General features: G+C 34.8%; 1 protein-coding gene across 3 annotated transcripts; it reads right to left on the bottom strand.

The window, feature by feature from the left end:
- Positions 1-468: 468 nt before the first annotated feature.
- Positions 469-24,350, bottom strand: LOC136801686 (uncharacterized protein DDB_G0286299-like). Of its 3 annotated transcripts, none has more exons than XM_067058330.1 (9): positions 24,177-24,350; positions 6,498-6,622; positions 6,206-6,268; positions 5,116-5,184; positions 4,623-4,769; positions 3,973-4,292; positions 2,972-3,493; positions 2,662-2,870; positions 469-1,098 (listed from the first exon to the last, which is right to left on the bottom strand). In XM_067058330.1, the coding sequence occupies exons 1-9, from the start codon at positions 24,337-24,339 to the stop codon at positions 902-904; spliced, it is 1,815 nt and encodes a 604-aa protein (XP_066914431.1). In that variant the 5' UTR covers positions 24,340-24,350; the 3' UTR covers positions 469-901. The 3 variants fall into 3 exon arrangements, with proteins under 3 accessions (XP_066914431.1, XP_066914432.1, XP_066914433.1); XM_067058331.1 differs by lacking the exon at positions 24,177-24,350 and adding an exon at positions 20,902-20,985; XM_067058332.1 differs by lacking the exon at positions 2,662-2,870 and having other exon boundaries at positions 939-1,098.
- Between the last annotated feature and the right edge of the window lie 57 nt (positions 24,351-24,407).

Genomic DNA, 24,407 nt, shown 5'->3' with positions numbered 1-24,407 from the left:
GTGAGCAAAAAAAACATCTATCTCATAAAAGAATTGAGTAATTTGAATAAGAACATTGATGTATGCTTATTAATAGTGATTCTTATAGATAAACATTTTTTGAGCCAACAAAATTTTTTTGCAAAAATCTGCTTGAGCCATCTTTTACCTATGATGGTACCCTACTTTCATGCAAAAATTCAGAAAAAATTAATGATCCAATTTTTCACAAAGTACCAAAAAACCCGTTTTTTAGCCGTTTTTTGGCCCAAATTTGCCCCCAAAATTTTTTTTTCGAAAATCGGGCTCCGTCACATTTTGGCCACCACCATTTTGCACCTTTATACCAAAAATCAAAAGATTCCTATGATTCAATCCTGAGAAAAGTTGGTAACAGACAAACGGACGAACGGACGAACAAACATTAATTTATAGGACCTCCACCGGGATAGGTCCAAAAAATTACATGGAAGTTAAGATAGGTGATGATTATCATACAAAGAGATCACACACACATTAAAGGCGAATTAGTCTAGCTTTGACAGACATTGGAGTAATGTATAAGTCACACAAAGGTTATACGAGGTCAATTATGTACAATATTTACAACTAAAGAATAATAAATTGAAATAAAAAGGAATGAAAAATAAAAATCATTCCAATAACAAAAGTATTGAAATCGTATACAATATGAAATAGGACCATGGAAATGCATTTTATGTCCGTTTTTAGTTATTTCATCCTTTTGAAATTCCATATCAATGTCCAGCTTTTATGACACAAAAGCCATCTCAGCTAAATTGGCCTCACTCTTCAAGTCATAATAGTAAACGTCACTATTTTGATAACTTTAACTTTTCAAGCATCGCATCGATCCGAGGTCAAAAAACTACACTAAACAAGGGGACAAATTAATAATACACTACACTTTCCCCTGGTTCTGTAATGTCCGGTACTTGTCCTTCAATGAAACACTCGTCCGGCATGGATTGAAATGATAATTTTTCAAAATTTTCGCCCAGCAACCAAAACCATATTTCTTGACACCCTCCAAGAGATTTTCTTCTTCCTTTTTTGTGAAACTGACTCTGCCTCTACGTTTAGTATTGATGGAAGTATCTAAGAAATGAAAAAAAGTTGAATTAATGTAAAATTATAAGTAATCCAATGCCTCTTAAAAAATTAGTTTTTTAAAAAGGTGTGACAGATAAGTGTGATATCGTTTGCTTACTCGTTAATTTTGATTTATAAGCTTTTTGATATTGAATAGGCGAGGATGTGGAGCAAGATTGGTCCGAAAAAGAAAATTTTTTTTTTATTCAGCACATAACAATAGAGAAACGCTGTCCTGATATGTGCCTGACATAAAACGGGAACACTTATGTAAAAATAAAACCTTTAAATTCAAATATAAAAGTATTTGAGTAGGTTAAGAAATATTTTAAGATTTATACTAACTGTGCACATTCTATGAGCTAAACAGCTTAACTTCAATAAACAAATCAGTTACACTCACTCCGCTCTTGGTATTGATTTTAGCCCACTTTTTAATGAGATTTTCTGGCTGTCACAGTAGCATTATTGCTTTACTAGCCGGTACCCGGCGTCGCACGCCGGTTAAGCTGTAGCTGAACGCACTAAAAGTCCTTTGGATGTTGAAGCTGGCTTTAAAAAGCGATCAAATAAAAGAAATCTCTACAACGTTTAACTCTAACTTTCCTCGGGTGTCTTATCTTTTAACCATATTTGGATCGTTTACTGCCCCCCCCCCCCCGTGACATAATTTTTTGTTTAAAGTCAAAAGTTATCAGAAAGAGCATCGTTTACTGTACCAGTGTCGTTTGAAACGACTCTGCAGGTAGTTATTTTTCTCGCTTTATGGCTCGCTTTAAATATGCCGTCCAGTTTAAATGACAATTTTTCAGGAAAAAGTGGGAAGGTCACAAAGAATAGTGCAACTTTTTGTTTTTATCAGATCGAAAAAATATAAAATTCTAAGTTGCTTTTTTAAACCCTTGTCATAACTTTTCGAATTTAAACATAAAAAATGACGTAGGTACACACTTTTTAACAGTAACGACGGCTTGAATATTTTTATAAGAAAAAAGAAGTGAACTATTTTTTCTTATGCTTTATATCGCCCTTTGAATGCTGTTGTTGTCCAAAAACCTTTTTATGCTTTATTTACTTTTGAAATATTCTTTTCTATGAAATGAAATTGTTTTGTTTTGAAAAGAATCCGAATGTCATTAATAAATACGATCGTTGAATACATTCGAGAACATTTAAAACAAAAGAAGAGAGAAAAAGGCAAGTCTGGGCAGAAGTTAAACTTACTAAATGTAGATGGGCCTTAAATTTCAAAACAAAGGCTTAATAAAGTCTAAACCAAGCTCTATCCGATCTTTTGCAAATGGCGCGAATTCAATAGAACAAATTTGTGTAGCAATAGACTAAAAGTCATAATTTCAAAACACAAACAAAGCGAAAACGAAAGTGGTGACACACAGACACACAAAGCACCGCTATTAATATATAGAAGTACTAAAGAAGGAAAAATATAGGCTTATGTATAAGGTAAATGGACGAAAGAGAAAAAGATTGAAAGAAGTAACGGAAATAGCCAGTACAGTATGCAATGGGTAATTATCAAATTGAATACTTTATGGATAGAAGACTTACTATTTCTTTTGCACATTTGTCGGGCAGCTTTGGTACGTTGTGTTTCCGAATCATTCTCAGGTGATTCCCAGGTAATAGATTCCCCTGAGTCTTCATCACCATCATTGCTGGTAACATCCTTCCGACGACGCCTTGCCCCTGGCGGTGGAATGCTCTTCTTTTTTGACGATTTCTCTTCTGGCGTCACATCAAACAGACGCTTTCGACTGCTGTTGGAAAACCACCAGGAAAAAACATATGCAAGATATTTACTTTAAACTCTATCCACACGTATTTGAACAATAAAAAGTACTGGAGTAATTTGTGTTACCTGGAAGAGTTTTCATCTTTTTCTTTTTCTTTATCTTTAGCTTTCGCTGTTCTGAAGAGCAGCTTATTGGTGTTGGTTGTTTTGGTAGCTGCTGCAATGGCCTCTTCTTGTTCTTGTGAAAGAGTTGTCACGTAAGTGTAAGATGTAGGGATGGGTGATATGGAGTTAGTGAGCCGTTTGTCACCGAGTAGATCCGAGTTATTGGATGAGTGAAGCTCGTTTGATTCTACATTCTGCGTGGATGTTTGCAATTTGGCAAACAGGTCTGGCGATTCTTCATCATCTGCTGGTAAAATATTCTCAGTTTCAAAAGCGATATCAGCTTCGAGAGATTTTTGCGTTTTCCGTTTTTTATTATTAGACGTGAATTCGAGTTGAGGTTTATGAGCCTTCTTGGTTGATAATCTGTTAGTCTCGGATGTTGTTTCAGGTTTGTTCTTCTTTTGTGATCGTAAAGATAACTTTAACTTAAAATTGACTGTTTTTTCTATATCGGAAGATCTGGTTTTCCTTGGACTACGTCTAAATAAGAGAGTGATGAAAATACTGTAAATAAATGTTAAAGAAAATGATAACTGCGACACCAGGAAAAAACATATGCAAGATATTTACTTTAAACTCTATCCACACGTATTTGAACTAGCCTTGGCTTGGTGTTGCTCAATTGGAATTGATATGGGTAAGAAATTTTGAGAACATATTTTTAGGCTTTTTAGTAAAGTTAATATTCTATTTTTTGACACCAAACCAGTCAGGGAATGAACATTCAAAGATCAAATTTTGACGCTAGCATTCCGCTCACATTTCTCAATTTATAATAGCGTAAAAGAAAACGCCACTGTTAATATTTCGACAATTTTCTAGTTTAAAGTTTAGTTACCCTATAGAATATCAATCAACGAGCCGAAGATTCAAACATAACCGACATTTTGCAGCAGTTTATAGTTTGAGATCTTTAAAGGACCTACATATTTAAAGAAAAGTCTCTTTGTTGAACAAACCTTGGAGATTTTGGTCGTTTGTTGTCTTTGACATCATCCGGTTGATCTTTGGACCATAAGTTCTTTTTAAATGGTGTTAATGCAGGATCGGAGATTGATATTTTCGCGCAGCTTGCTATAGATGGAGACATGAGAATTTTTCCTGTCTGTGACATGACAAAAGACGAGCTACTTTTGGTGGGATTTGCTTCTTTGTGTGGTTTGACAAGATCCAATGCTGACTTTGATTTCGATAAAGGTAAATCTTTCGGTCTATTCTCTTCTGTTTGTGTTTCTTGTGTTTTCAATGTCTTCTCATTTTCACTTAACAATGCTGACGCCTGTGAAAAGTGATAGATTTTTCAAATCCTTATAAAGTCATGCAAAATATAGTTTGATAACTTTGACCAAATGACACAAGTTGCCTTCCAAATTTCTTTAAACCATTAGTCAATTACCTCAAGTGGATTAAATGAATTGATTGATTTTCGCGACTTTCGCGAATTTCTGTCATTTTTGCGAAATTAAAGTCACAAAAATTTTAAAATCAGTATTTTCCAAAAAGCCCTAGGAAAATGAAAGAAATTAGATGAAAAAATTTAAAATTCTAGATTTGTAAAAAGATTCCAGACCAAATTTAAGGTAATTGCTATAGCAATAACAATACTAACCTGGCTATACAGTTTAGGTTTTCCAACTTTTTGTAGTAACTCCTCAATGACAGGATGGATGAATGCTTGTAAGTTCTTGACATCCAACCCGTCAGGGTATGTTGAATCAGTTTGTTGAAGTAAGTTTGAAATCTCTTGCACATGAAGCTGATGAAAAAAGTTTAAAAATATTTTTAAATATAGCGGGAGGGTCAGAAATAAGTTACCCTGCTAATGATATTTCTCAGGTTCTCAAAGTTTGATAAGTACGGTGGTCGTTAAATTTATGTGATTTATTAATAAACACTTAAATAAATTGGCTCGATCTAACTACTTTACGACATAATTATTTTCTAAATTTACTTTTAGAAGCGATTTTCCTTCAAAAACTAATCAATTTATGCTAAATCGGCATCGAGTCACTCAGATATAAGAAAGCAAAGAGAACTTTTACACATGTGGGCCTTCCAAAGACTATGACTTGAACAATCTCGAAATACTTTACAAAGCTTACAATATCATTATTGCGAAGAAATTGACGAGCTTTCTTGATGTTTCCCTGCTCATAATAACATAGCAGAACCTATAAAAAAAAGTAACAAGTGATACTTTTATGGACCTACCTGGTTATGCATTTAACACATATATAATTGATATCTACGTGAGTGTGACCATTAAACAATCATTCAGAACACAAATAGTGACAATCTATTAAAATTAGTCGTTTATTCTTATAAAAAACATTTAGAAACCAATTATTAATAAGGATTCTTTTTTTAGCCGTTTTTAGCTGAAATTTACCCAATTTTTTTTTCTTCTAAAAATCGAGCTCCGTCACATTTGAGGGTTTATAGTTATGCATCTTTGTGCAAAAAATCATAAAGAATGAAAGAGCCAATCTCAAAAAGAGCTAATACCTAAGTAATTGATAATGTGCTTATAAAAAAATATCGAATTTGGACAGTTTTTCTATAAAAACACGCCAAGCAACCAAAATTTCATGTCTAAACACACATTATTCTTTAAAAGTAAGCTCTCGTGAGCAAAAAAAACATCTATCTTATAAAAAAATTGACTAATTTGACTAAGAACATTGATTACCTATGGTGGTACCCTATTTTCATGCAAAAAATCAGAAAAAAATAATGATCCAATTTTTCACAAAGTCCAAAAAAACCCTTTTTTAGCCGTTTTTTGACCCAAATTTGCCCAGAATTTTTTTTTCCGAAAATCGGGCTCCGTCACATTCGAGGGTTTATAGTTATGCATCTTTGTGCAAAAATCAGAAAAAACTAATGAGCCAATCTCGAGAAAAGTTGGTAACGAACGGACGGACAAAGGTGAATTTATAGGACCTCCACCCCACCGGGGTAGGTCCAAAAACAAATAAAAACTTATTTATGCAAATTTTTTTCAGGTAACACTAGTAACACTAGTAACAAGAAATTTCAAAGCTTTTGTGCTCATGAAATTTTATTCACTTAGTAGACCTTCTCCATCTCAAACTTGCAAGAAACTATATATTCGTTTAGAATAGAAAAGTATGAAATAAGGAGAGAAAGTTAGCCTAAAATAACCACAAGTGGAACAAAGGAATGACTTACCTTTGTATTTAGAAATAATTGTAAATTTCTCTTGTCTTTGTTTTGAAAATTTAATTTATCAACCTAAAGTAGAAAATAAAGTCTTAAATAGACAAAGAACTAAAACATAATTGAATGAATGTAATGGCTGAGTAAATATCTATAAAACACCCAATTTCTTAGGAATATGGACAAAAATACTCACAAAATGGTGAAAATAAGAGCATTTTAAGAGCATTTTTAAAACTCAAAAAGCAAATGTTCTTCTAAACAGTTCTAAAAAACGTGATAACAAAAAAATTTCATTTCAAACCTGGTTCAAGAGCTGAAGTAATCCTTTCTTGTTTTCTGTTTCAAAACTTTGGATGATCAATTCGATAAAGAAATGCCAAGATGTTGGTTCCTGCTTCTGGAGATGACCATCTAAGGCAATCAAGTCTGAAAAAGGATTTTTTTTTTAAATACGATAATACCCAAAAAACTAACATGATAAACCTTGAAGGGATAATCATAATGGTTATAAAGGTAATTGACCAAAACGTACTTTCTATGGTCCTGAGAAGGACCTCTTAATTTTTTTTAGGTTGATTGTTTCCAAAGTTTAGATGTTGGGTCGTAAATTTTTGATTTTAAAGTGATTGAAATGAGAACTGTTTTAAAAGAACCCATTCCACACTTTTCTTGTACAAAAGAGAAAGAGAAAAAAACTGGTCCACACTTTTTTCTCAAAAATGAAGATTTTCCGAAAGAGGATTTTTCGAAAAAGAATTTTTTCGAATTTTCTTTAAATATCTTTCTGTATCTTTTGAACACATGAATCAAATTTATAACATTTCTAGTTTTCCCACAAACTAAATTCAAACTTTGAAATAACCTGTATAATAAGAGATTTTTATATGAATTAAGCAGTTTCTCCTATTTAATTGTGAGTCTGCAAAATAACTTGGTTTAGGTTTTAATCTGGTTTAGGATTGGTTTAGAGCGGGGGGGGGAGCAAAATTGAAAATTGTTAAGCTGTACATAATTTCCTTCTTCATCTGCATTTAAAAGGTATCCATTTTCTGAACAATTTTCAATTTTGCACACTTTTAAAGGGCGATGCATACTCAATCTTCTTTGCTCCATGGCTTATTTCTGGTGGCTCCCAAAATTAATGGCTTTAAATTGCTAAAGCAATATTCTTGCAAAATCCTCGGAGGATGGAGACAGTGTTACCAAATAATTTACACCTGGAACGTCATTGAAGGCCGAATTTTCACTTTGACGAAAGAAAAGGAGGTATTTTCTGCCATAAAAGTCAGAGATTGGAGAGAAATTGCATTGACTCCAGTAGCCTCAAGGAAATGTCAAAGCATTAGACTTAATAGTTGGATGAGCTGTTTAAGCAGAAGCCACAACAAATAGGTACAATAGGTAGGTAAGTGACAGGTAAAGTTTTATTGACAACATATTGCCTGGTTTGAGAATATCTCTCTCTTTGAAACATGGAAACTCTGGAAACCCTCAATGATCCCCTATGAAAATCTGAAAAGTGAACAAAATCCCCTTGCCTTGGGGGAAGAGGTTGTCATATACCCTGATACTTGCATCAGTGGGGCCGACCCTAAAAATTTTTTCTTTTCCGGTCCACCGGCCGGGTGAAATTTTTTTTCGTTGTCACCCGGTCGCATTTTTTTTCTCATAAGAGCCAAATAGATAACAGATCAAACTTTCTTCTTAAAAACCTTTACTCATGACTCATTCAAACTGTTACATCGTTCCTATATAACACTCTTCAAAAAGTTTGTTTATTTAGCATGCTTTCTGGACGTTAAAGATCAAATAAATAGTGTTATGCATATTAAAATCAATTTATTAGAATGAAAAATTAGTTGATTCTGAGAAAAAATCACAAAGTACAGCTTTTTGTAATTAATAGCAACACATTTCTTTCAGTGAAAGAGAGAAAAAATATAAAGACAGAATGTGGGGTAACACTAACAGCCAGAGAGACGATTTTTTTCTTCCTAATTTTTTTATTAGAAATCATGAAAAGGACCAAAAAAAAAATTTTCCCGGCCGCCCACATAACTTTTTTTTTCGTCACCCGGTGGACCTGAAATGAAAATTTTTTTAGAGTCGGCCTGGAGGCTAACATGCATAGTCCTCAAATGAATGACCTGGTTGGTCATTAAAATACAAAGTTAAATCAAAACAAAAATGGTAAAGTAGAGCTGTGAGCGCAGCTGCATAGTTCATTTGTTTAAAATTTTGCTGCTTTGATTGGTCAGTCATTTGATGGCTATGCAAGTTTCCCTCCACTGATGCAAGTTGCCCGACTTAACAGTACTCCTGTATGGTTGTCTGTTTGATAAAAAAATTTCCGTACAAAAACCTCTGCGATGAAGCATGATTTATAAATAGCCAGGCGATGTTAACTGAACCCTTAGAACCGATTTCAGGGTGTCTACGAATTTTTTTTCGGAATTTTCAAGGTTTTCAAGGTCCCGTAGACACCCTGGATTTTTGTAATTGAACCATTGAATTTCATTAAACGAAATCGACCGTCAACTGCTCTAAGGGGCTTACTGTATTTTAAGAAATAAAATATTTCTAGAAATAAAATATTTCTAATTTGTAATTTAAGAAATATTTTATTTCTTAAAATACGAAAATGAGAAATACCCTTATAACTTATCAATGGATGATCCAAATGACATAACACTCCACTGATGTAAGGCACAGGTATTGACATTTTAGAACACAAAAAATTGACTTCATATGCTGACGTCAGCAAATTCTGCTAGAACATTACTTAAATTACGAAAATGAGAAATATAATGAACCCAAATGGTATCTGCACGAAATTTTGCTCACAAACTTGTATTGGTAGGAGGAGGGCTTCTGAAAAATTTCATCTCGTTTTGCTGACGTTAGCACTTTTTATAAGAATATTTCTTAAATTCGTAATTTGAGAAATAAAATATTTCTCAAAATACTAATTTAAGAAATATGCTCGTGACTTTTGATTGGAAGATGACAGCAAATTCAAATTTCGCAGTCTTGTACTACATCATACTCCGGAGTCTCGGTCCAAATTTGAAATCAATCCGATGACGTCATCGATTTCTATGGCAAAATCATCATTTTCGACTTATGCAGTCAAACGTGTAAGCTTGGCCAAAAGCTAGAACGGCCATAAATTCTGAACTAGGAATAGCCAGTCGCCAAAATTTTGCTCACAAACTTGTATTAGTAGGAGGAGGGCTTCTGAAAAATTTCATCTCGTTTTGCTGACGTTAGCACTTTTTATAAGAATATTTCTTAAATTCGTAATTTGAGAAATAAAATATTTCTCAAAATACTAATTTAAGAAATATGCTCGTAACTTTTGATTGGAAGATGACAGCAAATTCAAATTTTGCAGTCTTGTACTACATCATACTCCGGAGTCTCGGTCCAAATTTGAAATCAATCCGATGACGTCATCGATTTATATGGCAAAATCATCATTTTCGACTTATGCAGCCAAACGTGTAAGCTTGGCCAAAAGCTAGAACGGCCATAAATTCTGAACTAGGAATAGCCAGTCGCCAAAATTTTGCTCACAAACTTGTATTAGTAGGAGGAGGGCTTCTGAAAAATTTCATCTCGTTTTGCTGACGTTAGCACTTTTTATAAGAATATTTCTTAAATTCGTAATTTGAGAAATAAAATATTTCTCAAAATACTAATTTAAGAAATATGCTCGTAACTTTTGATTGGAAGATGACAGCAAATTCAAATTTTGCAGTCTTGTACCACATCATACTCCGGAGTCTCGGTCCAAATTTGAAATCAATCCGATGACGTCATCGATTTATATGGCAAAATCATCATTTTCGACTTATGCAGCCAAACGTGTAAGCTTGGCCAAAAGCTAGAACGGCCATAAATTCTGAACTAGGAATAGCCAGTCGCCAAAAATTTGCTCACAAACTTGTATTAGTAGGAGGAGGGCTTCTGAAAAATTTCATCTCGTTTTGCTGACGTTAGCACTTTTTATAAGAATATTTCTTAAATTCGTAATTTGAGAAATAAAATATTTCTCAAAATACTAATTTAAGAAATATGCTCGTACCTTTTGATTGGAAGATGGCAGCATTTTCAAATTTTGCAGTCTTGTACCACATCATACTCCGGAGTCTCGGTCCAAATTTGAAATCAATCCAATGACGTCATCGATTTCTATGGCAAAATCATCATTTTCGACTTATGCAGCCAAACGTGTAAGCTTGGCCAAAAGCTAGAACGGCCATAAATTCTGAACTAGGAATAGCCAGTCGCCAAAATTTTGCTCACAAACTTGTATTAGTAGGAGGAGGGCTTCTGAAAAATTTCATCTCGTTTTGCTGACGTTAGCACTTTTTATAAGAATATTTCTTAAATTCGTAATTTGAGAAATAAAATATTTATATATAATATTTATCATTTTCGACTTATGCAGCCAAAAAAGCTAAAAATGATGCAAGCAATAACGAAAGAAAAAAGCTTCCCTTACCGAGTGACAGAGGATTTGACCAAAAATGAAAGACGAATAATCTAAGAATGGTGTAAGGAAGCCGAAAAAATGAATACTTAAATCAAGGGAGACAACACAAAATGGAAAGTCCAGGGAGCCCGCGAAAAAAACTCTATTTCAAAAAGATCATTGCAAAAAGTACGAGCGGTTATAGAGGCCCATGTGTCTTCACGGTGGTCTGCAAACCTGTAAAGCTTTATTATATACCACAAAGTAGTTATTAATAGTTATTAAGCGCTTCTCATAGGCTAAAAAAATCACTCAACACCTAAAGTATTCGATCAGTTCCGTTACTAAACATACTATCATTTACGTTCGAATGTTACCTTGAAACAGAATGCATTAATGAAAACTATAACTACAATAAGGCAAATTTTGAAGCAATGAAAGGACATCTTGAGAATTCTGACTGGGTTGCAGGTTTCCATCAAAAAACAGGAAATGCAAACGTAAATGATTGCTGGAAGATGTTGCGAGATAAATTATGCGAGCTTAGGAATCGGTACGTTCCTCGTATGAAGGGAAATGATGCTTACGGAAAAAAGGGAAGTTTTGCATTCGATCAAGATGTTCGACAAAGCCTAAAAGAAAAACGTCGCCTTCATCGTAAATGGATAAGATCAATAGGCACAACTTCGGAACAGAGCTATTTACGCTACTGCGAGAAACAAGGTTACAGGAAAGATCAGACGAGAAAGAAGAAGACTAGAAGAACGAATTTGTGGTCAAGCAAAAAGAAGCCCTAAGAAGTTTTGGAAGCATATCTGGAACTCATTGAAGACCAAATCGGGAATTTCCCCTCTTCTCCTTGATCCAAATGATAAATCATCACTTCGTTTTACTGACGAAGATAAAGCTGACATCCTACAGGATCAGTTTTGCAGTGTTTTTACGAATGAACCTGCTGGATCACTACCTGAGTTTCCATCACGAACAGACACAAATGTAGCATTCGATCTAACAATCGACATGGTCCTCGATCTTGAGGATGGGTAGGTTCACTACTAGTAAACGTTTTTCATATGAATGGTTTCTATAACCATCGACAAGTCTTGTGGCCCTACGTTGGACACTTTCAATTGCATCAGAGTGTTTTATCAGCCGTTGAGACCAAACTGCTTGCGCGTACTCAAGGTAAGATCTCTCAAATGTAATGAAAAGTGTGCGGAGCATCTCGGGAGAAAGGTAGTCGAAGCTTCTGTTAATCAATCCTACGATCGAGTTAGCCTTCTTGATCTTGGTGTAGATGTGCTCTTCGAAATTCAATTCGCTAACAATAATAATCACTTCAAGATCCACTCTTGATCGACATGTTCTAGGACAGAGCCAGCGATCTCGTGATGTTGTGCATGTTGAATGTTCCAGAATTTCCCTAGTGTCAACACGTGGCACTTGTCAGGATGGAATTTCTACAACCAGTCATCAGATCACTTTTCCATTGCCTCGATATCGTGCTGAAGTCTAATCGCATCTTCAACGTTATTTATTTCTTCAACCAGCTTATTTGTGTCATTGGCAAAGAGGAACATTTCTAAGTTTGTGACTTCAGCTAGATCATTGATGTAAATAACGAAAAGGAGTGGACCTAAGACACTTCCTTGTGATACACCACTTTGTACCTGGCATTTCTTGGATAACTTTCCATTGACCATCCAATCGAGTACCCCTCCTCTGGTACCATACGCTTCGAGTTTTCCTAGTAATCTGCGATGTGGAACGGTGTCAAAGGCCTTTGTGAAGTCGAAATAGATTACGTCAACAACTTCATCATTGGATATCGAGTCCACACATTTCTCTAAGTAGTGAAGTAGTTGTGTCACTGTCGATCGCTTGCCCATGAACCCATGTTGTTTGTTTGATAGCAATTTCTCTTTCGTGAAGTTTTCCATCCAATTTGGGAGATTGGCTATTCGTAGTTCAGAATTTATGGCCATTTCTAGCTTTTAGTCAAGCTTACACGTTTGGCTGCATAAGTCGAAAATGATGATTTTGCCATAGAAATCGATGACCTCATCGGATTGATTCCAAATTTGGACCGAGACTCCGGAGTATGATGTAGTACAAGACTGCAAAATTTGAAAATGCTGCCATCTTCCAGTCAAAAGTTACGAGTATATTTCTTAAATTAGTATTTTGAGAAATATTTTATTTCTCAAATTACGAATTTAAGAAATATTCTTATAAAAAGTGCTAACGTCAGCAAAACGAGATGAAAATTTGCAGAAGCCCTCCTCCTACCAATACGAGTTTGTGAGCAAAATTTGGGTGACTGGCTATTCCTAGTTCAGAATTTATGGCCATTTCTAGCTTTTGGCCAAGCTTACACGTTTGGCTGCATAAGTTGAAAATTATGATTTTGCCATAGAAATCGATGACGTCATCGGATTGATTCCAAATTTGGACCGAGACTCCGGAGTATGATGTGGTACAAGACTGCAAAATTTGAAAATGCTGCCATCTTCCAATCAAAAGTTACGAGCATATTTCTTAAATTAGTATTTTGAGAAATATTTTATTTCTCAAATTACGAATTTAAGAAATATTCTTATAAAAAGTGCTAACGTCAGCAAAACGAGATGAAAATTTGCAGAAGCCCTCCTCCTACTAATACGAGTTTGTGAGCAAAATTTGGGCGACTGGCTATTCGTAGTTCAGAATTTATGGCCATTTCTAGCTTTTGGCCAAGCTTACACGTTTGGCTGCATAAGTTGAAAATTATGATTTTGCCATAAAAATCTATGACGTCATCGGATTGATTCCAAATTTGGACCGAGACTCCGGAGTATGATGTGGTACAAGACTGCAAAATTTGAAAATGCTGCCATCTTCCAATCAAAAGTTACGAGCATATTTCTTAAATTAGTATTTTGAGAAATATTTTATTTCTCAAATTACAAATTTAAGAAATATTCTTATAAAAAGTGCTAACGTCAGCAAAACGAGATGAAATTTTGCAGAAGCCCTCCTCCTTCCAATACAAGTTTGTGAGCAAAATTTCGTGCAGATACCATTCGGGTTCATTATATTTCTCATTTTCGTAATTTAAGTAATGTTTTAGCAGAATTTGCTGACGTCAGCATATGAAGTCAATTTTTTGTGTCCTAAACTGTCAATACCTGTGCCTTACATCAGTGGAGTGTTATGTCATTCGGATCATCCATTGATAAGTTATAAGGATATTTCTCATTTTCGTATTTTAAGAAATAAAATATTTCTTAAATTACAAATTAGAAATATTTTATTTCTAGAAATATTTTATTTCTTAAAATACAGTAAGCCCTCTAAGGGTCTATCTGACAAAAAAAAGAATGGCAATTCTGCCACCATTTCACCGAATGTCCAAAGTCATTTGACATCACTTGCATGGATCATGTTCAAAAATAGTGTGACATTTAGTGAACTCAAAAATATAGTATTTCTTGAATAACTTGAAAAATATTTCAAATATAACGTTGAAATTTTATATGATGATCGGTATTTACACAAAGAACATATTTTGATGAAAAAAATGGTAAAATGAGTAAAATGTGTGGTTCCAGGTCCAAATATGTCCAAATATGTATTTTGTCAGCCACCTCAAAGGAGGAAATGGTTTGTTTGAAAATGACACATGAATCGGTAACTAGAGGTATCATATTATCTCAAAACAGATAAAAGTGCAACATTTTGAAACTGGTTGGTTTCAAAAAGCCACCAGTGTTGTCAGCCACATAAACGACTCATAGCTTATCTTGAAATATCTTGTAACCTAGTAAGCCACTTAATTTCGCTCCAAAACAATTGGAAAGGTTAATCATTCTACTTATCCTTGGTGAAAAAATAAACGGTTAGCCACCAAAAATACTCATTTTATTAACATAATTGTCAGCCAACTTTGAAAATGTCACAAAACAGGCCTTTATTTTTGAACACGATCCATGGCAAGTTAAACCTTGTTATATATTAATCCAATCTCGCAATAGGCGGTTAGGCGGCAGGCGTTCTCTAATTCTCCAATCGGCGTCTGGTCATTTTGAATGAAAACAAAAAAGTTAAAAAGGGCGCGCTATCAGTGAATGTTATTGTGACATGTTATGACAGAAAGTATGATTGATAAACTTGGTGGAGTTATCAAAACAAATTTGTTGTCAAAGAGATTTAACAGAAGTGAAAATACAGCACCTTTAAAAGGGGAAAAATAAGGAAGAAGAGTAAAGATTATCAAGCGTTTGCATTTCCAGATTATTAGACCGCGCGAACAAATGTTAAAAAACCGGATACTTTCAGGGTATCTCAGATTGATAGATTTCATGTACAGAATAACTCCTGATGAGGGATGAGAAAATTCCGTTTTTGCGAAGATATCTTCATCTATAAATAGAACACCTAAGTGGTAGCGTAAAAGTAAAATGAAATTTTTTAATTGCTTAGGACGTAATTAGAAACTCGCACTTAATTAGCTTGGGAATAGAAATGGTTATAATAGAAATGGTTTTTTTATTTTATTTTGTTGATTGACTCCATCACTTTTGATTAGTATGGGAAACTAATTTTTTCAATTATTTTCATAGTAATGATTGCCAAACTTTAATTTTAATTTTCTCGGCTTTGAATGAAGCGAATTAGGTCATGTTTGGGTGCGTTAGAAAAGACAGGCAGCTGATGACATCAAAAAAAGTGAATCAGTGAAAATTCGAGGGACAAATATTGAGTACTTATTTTGAAATCTTTATAGTTTAGAGAGTCAGAAAAATTTACTTGGCGTGTTTAAAAATCTTTACCGGACGTGTCCGAGAATAATTTATTAATTGATGACGTCACAAGCAAAAGTGAAAAATTGTTGTTGCAAAATTTCAAAGTTTTACATACCATTCGAAGCGTTTTTTGATGTAGATTTCAAATCACATCAATCTTAATAAGTAAAAATTTGAATATGAAAAGTTATTGAGGTCCCTAGCTGTTCTATGACGTCATTTTTGAAAAAATGCCTCATTTTATAAGGAATTACCATCTCAATTTTCTCGAGTTAGGCTGAGAAATCGAATATACCCGTTTAATTGTCTTCTATATAGTTTTTGACGAGCTTTCGATTTGGAGTCGAATCGATCAAATTCAATCGAAGTAAATCGAAGTGATTGTTCGAATCGATCGAACTCAATCGAAGTGATTGATCGAATCAATCGAATTCAATCAAAATGGGAAAAAGATGTAAATCTTCGATCGTCTTCGATTGGATTCGATCTATTCGATCAATCACTTCGATTGGTTTCGATTGTTCAATCGAGCAATTCGATTGAGTTCGATCGATTTGAACAATCACTTCAATTTACTTCGATTGAATTCGATTGATTCGATTGATTCGATTCTCTTCCATTCAATTCGACCACTGATCTCGAGAGATCATACCCACCGATCTAAGATTAGCGAGTTTATGTATTCGAGATAAATCGAGGGGCGGGGACGGTATAAAGCAAAATGATATGTCTCACCGTCTCACATCGTCCACTTTGCTCAACGACGGTAAAAACACCAAAATACCGTCGTCTGTTTAGGTGACACTGCTGGGTCAGAAAACGTTCGATTCGGACACACGAACGCTTTTCCATCGGTTCGACGAATGCTTATGATTTTTTTTAATGAAAGCGTTCGTCACGAACGGGAAACCGTTTGTGACGAACGGTTTTTAAAGAAAACCGTTCGTGAAGAACGCTTTAAAAACTTTAAAGATATAAAACCATACGCGAAGAATGCTTTTCCGTTTACCGCAAATGCTTTCGAACAATCGTTTAAAAACTGTTCGTCACAAACGGTTGTAAGTTTTTAAAAATGTGTGCTGAATGGCTCTTCTTAACAATTCTCAAGATTATCGTTCTTAACTGTTCTTAAAGGTATTATACGGGAATAAAAGGAGCTTATTTTAGGCACTGTCTTCATGCTGAGCCAGATAAATTAAAGCTACTTTTTTACGCAACAATATCCTGCAAACAAGTGAAAGATCAAAAGTTGTTTCGAGATGTGACCTCGCATTCTTTTGGTTTTGTAAACAAAAAAAATAACAAAGTTGATTTTGACTTTGAGCAAATTTACAGATTATAAAATAGAAAACTTTATATTATAAACAAAAAAACATTCGAAAAAGTATTAGTAAAAGTCCCTTTGTTTGAGGAATGCTTTTTTATTGAATGTATTTTTTAATTTTTCAAATCCTTTTTCTAATCTTGTCCCACTTGTTTTTACTACATCAGCATCATCAGACCTTTCAATTAAAACAAAATCTTTAACATAGGTTTTGCTCACATTGACTGTTTTTAAAGTTTAGGTGAAAATCATTTTATCTTTGTTTGACTTACCAAGAGAGTCACCAAGACAGGGGTATAAAGAAATTTTAATGATAAAAATAATATGATTTTTCTTTGACTTTAAACGGAGTCACTGAGACAGGGGTGTAAGGAAAGTTTAATAATAATTAAAATCATTCGATTATTGTTTTATTCAATCGGAGTCACTGAGACAGGGGTGTAAGGAAAGTTTAATAGAAATTAAAATCATTTGATTATTCTTTGATTTCAATCAGAGTCACTGAGACACTGAGGTGTAAAGAAAGTTTAATAATAATTGAAATCATTTCATTTTATTTTAACTTCAAACGGGTACACAAGACGGGTTCGAGCTGTGTGTCCAATATTGGACTCACATTTTTTACAGTGGGAAATTCGAATTTAGCGCTGTCCTCACTTACTAAAATAAAAACCAAATTTCGAAAATTGCGCTTTCTCTAAGAAAGTGTGACCAGTAAAAGAATAGCAAAATTTGATTGGCTATGTTTTCAACCGTTATCAGGATCTGAGAAATTCAAACTCTCAGCCCGTACCATGCTATACATTTCGCCATCAGTTCATCAAAGAAGAAATCATAGCATGGATTCCCAGGCTAACTGACACAGGGTGTAAAGAAAGTTTATTTGATACTGATGAGAATCATTTGATTTTTCCTTGACATTTTACTTTTTTGTCGAGGTACAAGGTAAGAAAACAGAAACAATCCTCTATAGAAATTCACTTTACAGCGCATTTCATTTCATCAAGGATTTAATCGATACTTTTTAAGTATCGATTAAATCCTCGATGAAATGAAATGCGCTATAAAGATGTTAAAACATTTATTTCCGCTCTCTGTGAAGAAAAAGAAGACAACGCAGTGTCATTTTATCAAGATCAAGAAGGCCGCCATTCTTGGGCAACATTTTTCTCCCCTTTTTTTGCAACATTTAAAAGAAAAAGAAGACATTCCAATGCTTGTTACGTGATAGAAATCTCCCACGCTCTAAAAAAAGCTTTGATTTTCATTTTTACAATGTATAACATTTTCTTGAAATTAAAGGGAAGGAAGTAGAAAAACGTGCAAGTTTTCGAACTAAACGCTAGTGACGTGTCGAGTTCTAGAATGCGTTTATAACGAACGCTTTGGAAAAGAAAGTCGCTCGAAAGCATTAGTAATAGTCATTCCATTGTTTTTCTAATGTAATGATACAATGATTTTCGTGTTCGAATGTTTTTGAATATATACAATTAATAAAAACATTCAAAACTAGAAAACGTAAATTTTAAAGAGGATCTCTCCTTCAAAAATGGTGGGGACTGATAACTTTTCACCGTGTCTTGTTTTTGGAGAACAAATCTCGCATACACATCTGTCTCTTACTCTATTCTTTATCAAACCATAGAGGTATAAAGAAAGACAGGAGATGAATTTGTCGGTAATTGGTCGTTAATGTCTTTTGATTTCTTTTATGTAATAAATCAAAAGAAATTCTAGGCACCCCCGACGAAATAAGACTTTTTAGTAGAACTCAAGTCTGTTCTGAACATTCTTACTATCAGCATCGAAGATTTCTAGCCTTCTAATATATGGGGGGCGTACGGGGTTTGCGATTTCCGAAATACCGAATAATTTAGCCAAAATTTCCGAAATTCCGTAAAAAAATACTTGCAATTCCGATACCGATTTTTTGGGTATTTTTCCTCGTTTTGACTTATTTCCCATCAAATTTGATTTTTCATGTATGAATTCCGAAAAAGGGGGATAAAAACTTTATAATACCGAAATTTCTAAGCAAAAATTCATAGATTTCCGATACCGAAACCATTTCAGAATTCCGAAATACCAAAGGAATTTTCCCCGATTTCCGAAATTCCGAAGAAAAAAGAGTTGATTTCCGCAATTCCGAAATACCGTACGCCCCCCACAATATACGAGAATAAAATAAAATTTAGCTCCACGAAATAAGTTTGCGTTCAATTTTGGCATCCATTAAATTTTATTTTGAAAAGATATTTTCTCTAGCCAGAAAATAAAAAGTTCTTTACAAGCACACACAATTTCAGACCCAATTTGTAGACAAAAAGTCGCCGGCACTCAGCAATATATCGACAATATATTGCCCGACAATATATTGTGTAGTGTATGTAGCCCTTAAGATCACTTAATCAATTCGCTTTCTTCGTAATTTTTAAGAGCGCTTCCAAGATCACTTTTATCAAACCGCTTTGCTTCACAACTTTTAAAATCGCTTTTTTCAAAACTTTTGAAAGTGTTTCTAAAACTGCTTTAACCAAATCGCTTTTTTGTAACTTTGTATGAGTGTTTTCTAAGATCGATTTTATCAAATCGTTTTCTTCGTAACTTTTACAAGTGTTTCAAAGATCACTTTAATCAAATTGCTTTTTCGTAACTTTTAAGAGTGTTTCAAAGATCACTTTTATCAAATTGCTTTCTTCGTAACTTTTAAGAGTGATTCTAAGTTCACTTTTACCAAACTATAACTAACCACTTTCTCTATTACTGTAGCGAGTACTTATTGTTCCAAGGTCACTCTTATCTATAGCTTTACGTGTAACTTTCAAAAGCTAGCTTCTTAACGAGGTTAGAAAATATATTCTGTAGTAGTTGAAAAATTCTGACGACTGAATGACCAAGAGGATTTTGAGTTTTATCGACTGGATTTGATTTCAGTTGGACACAATGTAGCATTGTCGAAAATAATAACAAAGAATTTCAATGAGTGGGATAGGGGTATACCACACTTCATTTTTTATTCTAATACAAGTGTTCTCTAAAAGATCATTCGTGGCGAGACAGGGGTATCTTCAAAGTTTTTCTTTTAACTACTTAAATATTCTGATTTTGTTTTTCAAATGTTTTGACTTTCTAGACGGAATGAAGATTCGATTTGAAAAGTAAAATTACAAATGATTTTTACCAATAGTTTCCTTATACCTTATCAACCCCGAACAGATTTTAAAGCAATTTTGCTGTAAATCTGTACAGACTTTTATTTCAATTTTGACCCCTTCTATAAAGTTATCCTTTTGATAAAACTTTAATGAAAGAAGTAACTCAATAAGTGAATTCATCCCCCGTTCCAAAAATCCAAGTAAATGTAAAATAAATTTTCTTAGAAATCGTTTCCCATTAAAATCCATTCGTTGCGTATGTTAAACGAACGGTTTTATGAATGATTCTTTAAAAGCATTCGCGGCAAACGGAAAAGCATTCTTTGCGTACGGTTTCATATCTCAAATTTTTGTAAGCGTTCTTCACGAACGGTTTTCTTTTTCAGCCGTTTGTCACAAACGGGTTAAAAAGCAAAAGCGTTCGTCGCGAACGGTTTCAATAAAACTTTTTGGTAGGGCGTTCACGACGAATGCAAAAGCATTCGTCGCGAACGGTTAACCCGTTTGTCACGCATGGAAAAGCGTTCGTGTGTCCGAATCGAACGGTTTCTGACCCAGTAGTGTGAGCAAAGGTGATATAGTGTCGTACATCAACTATCGACTTTGTTTTGTAAACATAAACTCGCTATTACTCGCTATGGGACGGGAATTTCTACGGGAATTTCTTATCTTAAATTTATCATCAAACCAACCGATCAAGTGGATCAGAGAGAGATGTATGCATATATCGTGTTTAACAATCCAAAGTTACTAGTCACTAACGCGCTTCAGCGGCAGCTAGCGATGGTGGGGAGTCCTAACTACGATAGAAAGTGCGATGTAAGAAAATGTCTCTGAAATGTCTGACTACATTAGCTAAATCCATATTATTATTTTTTATTTGACTTGCGTTTCGTTCCAGATGAAAATGAAAAGGGAGAAGTAAAAATAAAAACGAAGAGCATTAGAGAAACTGGACAACTTACGAAAATAATGAAGCATCGATCGATAGAGTCATCAAACACATGTTATATTCCTCGGTTACGAAAGATAGCATATTGAATCTAAAAGCAGAAAATTATCACACCCAGCAGGTGCGTATTTCTTTTCTCCTCAGAAGAGTCTAGCTCACCTACACCCCTGTTTCACAGGTCAGGTTAGGTTAATAGAAAATTCGCCAGAAAAAAACCCACTGTACATACCCCGTTGTTCCCCGTTGTTATACGCACATTATAAATGAACACTGTTTTGACGTTTAGCGTCCATTGAATACCCCTGTCTCAAGTATCACTTGACCACTACCAATGCCCCGTGAAAAGCTAACTTTTCCAGATTCGCAGTGATACTAGTTGTGATAGCTGAGCCGTTAAAAAGAGTAGAAAAATTAACCCGATCATTGTATACTTTTGTTTTCCCATCATTTCAGGTCGTACTGAACAATATTAGATACTTGAAAGACGGGAGAAGATTATCAATAGCTCTTGTTGACTCGGCACAATGGCGAGAGAAACGGATGATACACCCCTGTATCAGTGACCCGGTCAAGGACATAGTTCGGAAGGGGGTCACTACCCCCCCCTACCCTAGAGCTACCCCCCCCTACCCTAGGTTCTTCCCCCTTTTAAAATTTGATGCTACCCCCCTCAAAATTTTAAAATCCTACCATAATTCTACCGGTGAAAAAGCAAGAACATTCAGTGTAAATAAGCAAATAATTGCATTGTAAATTAAACGTTACATTAGACGTTGCATTGTAAATTAAAAATAAAACTTCTAATTTGGGAAAACACAAAAAAAACATACCACTGACATCTTACCCCCCCCTTTCTAGATGAACCCCCCCTTTCTGAAAACTTCCCCCTTTCTAGAAAAAATTCTCTTACCCCCCCCTTTCTGAGATTTTCTGAACATCGCTACCCCCCCCTTTATAAAGGGGGGGTGCGAACTATGAAGGATCCGTCCCGATGAAAACCGGTGAGAAAAATACAAAAAAAGACCTAACACTATTTCACGTTCACTGCCAAGCCACTTTAAGAATTTTGACCTCATTGAATTTCATCAAAAGTTTGACTTTCAGAGGCTCCGGTAGCCTTGGTTTTGCTTTAAGTGCCTACAAATCACCTACCGATCGACGCAGAATTTAAGGAAGACTCCAAAAATGCAAAAACAAAGCAAGCAAAAGTAGTATTTGCTTTAAAAGTTATGGCCCTTTGGAGTACTGTCGGTATTATTATCAACAATGTTACTGGTTGTTTGTTACCATTATGAGCTGTTTACAGAGAGCGTGCTGCTTGAGAGTCGTGAAGAGGAAAACAAGAACCACCTTTTTTATCAAATTTAACAATTCATAAAATTATATACGCTACGTAATATATACAACATTAAAAAAGTGGCCAAAAATAAAAAATGAGGCCATTGATCATTACAATCAAATTAATGAATAGACTGTAACTTCGTTGGTTTTTCTTTTCTTTATACTGTATTGGCGTTTTTTTTTCATTCTCTCGCTCACACGCCACTGTCTCAATGCCGCCCCGGTGAAAATTTTTTCCTTCAGTGTGGATAAAAATGAGGAGTAAAGTCATTTGGTTGTTTTAAAGTGGGTTAAAACTTCAGGTTATTTTTTCCACCGACGACTATTTTTTGGCTAAATTTTCCAGTGGGGCGGAGGCTGGCGGAGTGCTCCACCGGATCTCTGATACGAGGGTATTCTCCAGAGGGTTTCCAGATTCTCGCCCTCACCAATGGATGTGTATCAATATGATATTACGACGTTGGAAAATGTAGAAAATACACGTTTCACCTGGATATAAATGATCGCAATTGTATTCCCATAATAAAAATGAAAACTGAAAATTGTCGAACCGATCGAATATAATCGAAACCAATCGAAGTGATTGACCAAATCAATTGAAGCCAATCGAATACAATCGAACCAAATCAATCTTAAAATGATCTAAATCTTCGATTGACTTCGATCGTTTCGATCGATCACTTCGATTGGCTTCGATCGATTCGATCAATCACTTCGATTGGTTTCGATTATATCCGATCGGTTCGACAATCGAAATTTTCGATTGACATCCCCTGGTTTCTTGGAAGATTGAAGAAACTTCTAATAGAAAAATAAAGTTCCCGGTATTCTTCGTTTTCCCCCGTTTTTAGTTTGAAGTTCATTTCTATTCATTTTCACTCTTTTAGCCTGATCCCAGACCCGATCAATCGAACTTGTCGAACCAATCGAACAATCGAACTAATCGAACTCCATCGAACGATTAAAGTTCGATTAAAAAAATTAATCGAACCTAATCGAACACTCACAATTTTTGAAGCAATAGCAGTTCGATTAGTTCGGTCAGTAAATAGTTCGATTAGTTCGATGATATTAAATCCTCATATATCTTCCCTTGCTTGCAAAAACTTTGTCCTGGCATGCGATTGCCATTTCGACAGTTCCCGGACTTAACAGGTTGACGTTTATTGTACCCGGATATTTGTCTATCCGGAATAAAGTCCGTAGCCCCTCTGTTGCTACTCCCCAACAAACCGCCTCTGGCGCTAAAAGGATACAGGAAAAGTGTGTACTAATCCGTTATCGGAAGTAATTTCCCGATTTGCATTCCGAATTTGGCTTTGAAAAGAAGCTAATATATACGGTGGCAGAGCAGCACAAACTTGTCGAACAAAATTGATTTATCGAACTGATCGAACCGAAACCCATTGATCAAACTTAATGGAACACTCACAATCTTTTAAAAAATCTTAGAGTTCGATTAATTTTTTTAATCGTACTTTAATCGCTCGATGGAGTTCGATTAGTTCGATTGTTCAATTGGTTCGACAAGTTCGATTGATCGGGTCTGGCCTATCTCATTTGAACTGAGTGTCAGAAACCCCGTTCAAATGTACAGCCCGCTCATTTGGACAGATGTGCTTGACTGTTGAACCCTGTGCAAATGCAAGGATTCCCGTGACTGCTGGAGATATATTGAAAAGTTTAGACATCGGTAGCATTTCGCGTTGTTCCCAAACCAAACGCACTTGAATCAAACAAAGCAGCAAAATTTCAAAACAAATGAACTACGCAGATGCAGCTCCGCTCGCAGCTCTACTCTACCATTTTTGTTTTGCTTTAACTTTGTATTTTAAGAACCAGCCAGGTCATTTTAGGGCTATTCATATTACATTAGCCTCCACTGATGCAAGTTACCCGACTTCCACGGTAAAACATATAAAAACAGTGAAGAGAAAAATATCTTACGCTTCAAGATACTACCATAACGTAACAAGCATTCAAAGCAATTTTCAAAATCTAAAAAACTTCTACAAAATCTATATGCAGCTGTTTCAAATAGCCATAGGTGACAAAGTTCTTCAAACTTGGAATTTGTTGAGTCTTTCCTAACAGCTGCACGTGCAGCCATGTTTTCTTTCTTTTGCTGGTTTTTTTTTTTTTTTTTTTTGCAATTGACGTTAATTTTTTTGGCAATCT

This window comes from Clytia hemisphaerica, unplaced genomic scaffold (genome assembly GCF_902728285.1).
Source record: "Clytia hemisphaerica strain Z4C2 unplaced genomic scaffold, Clytia hemisphaerica genome assembly, whole genome shotgun sequence".
Lineage (NCBI taxonomy): Eukaryota > Metazoa > Cnidaria > Hydrozoa > Leptothecata > Clytiidae > Clytia > Clytia hemisphaerica.
The sequence above is the reverse complement of the archived record's forward strand: the minus strand, read 5'-3'. Positions and strand labels throughout refer to the sequence as shown.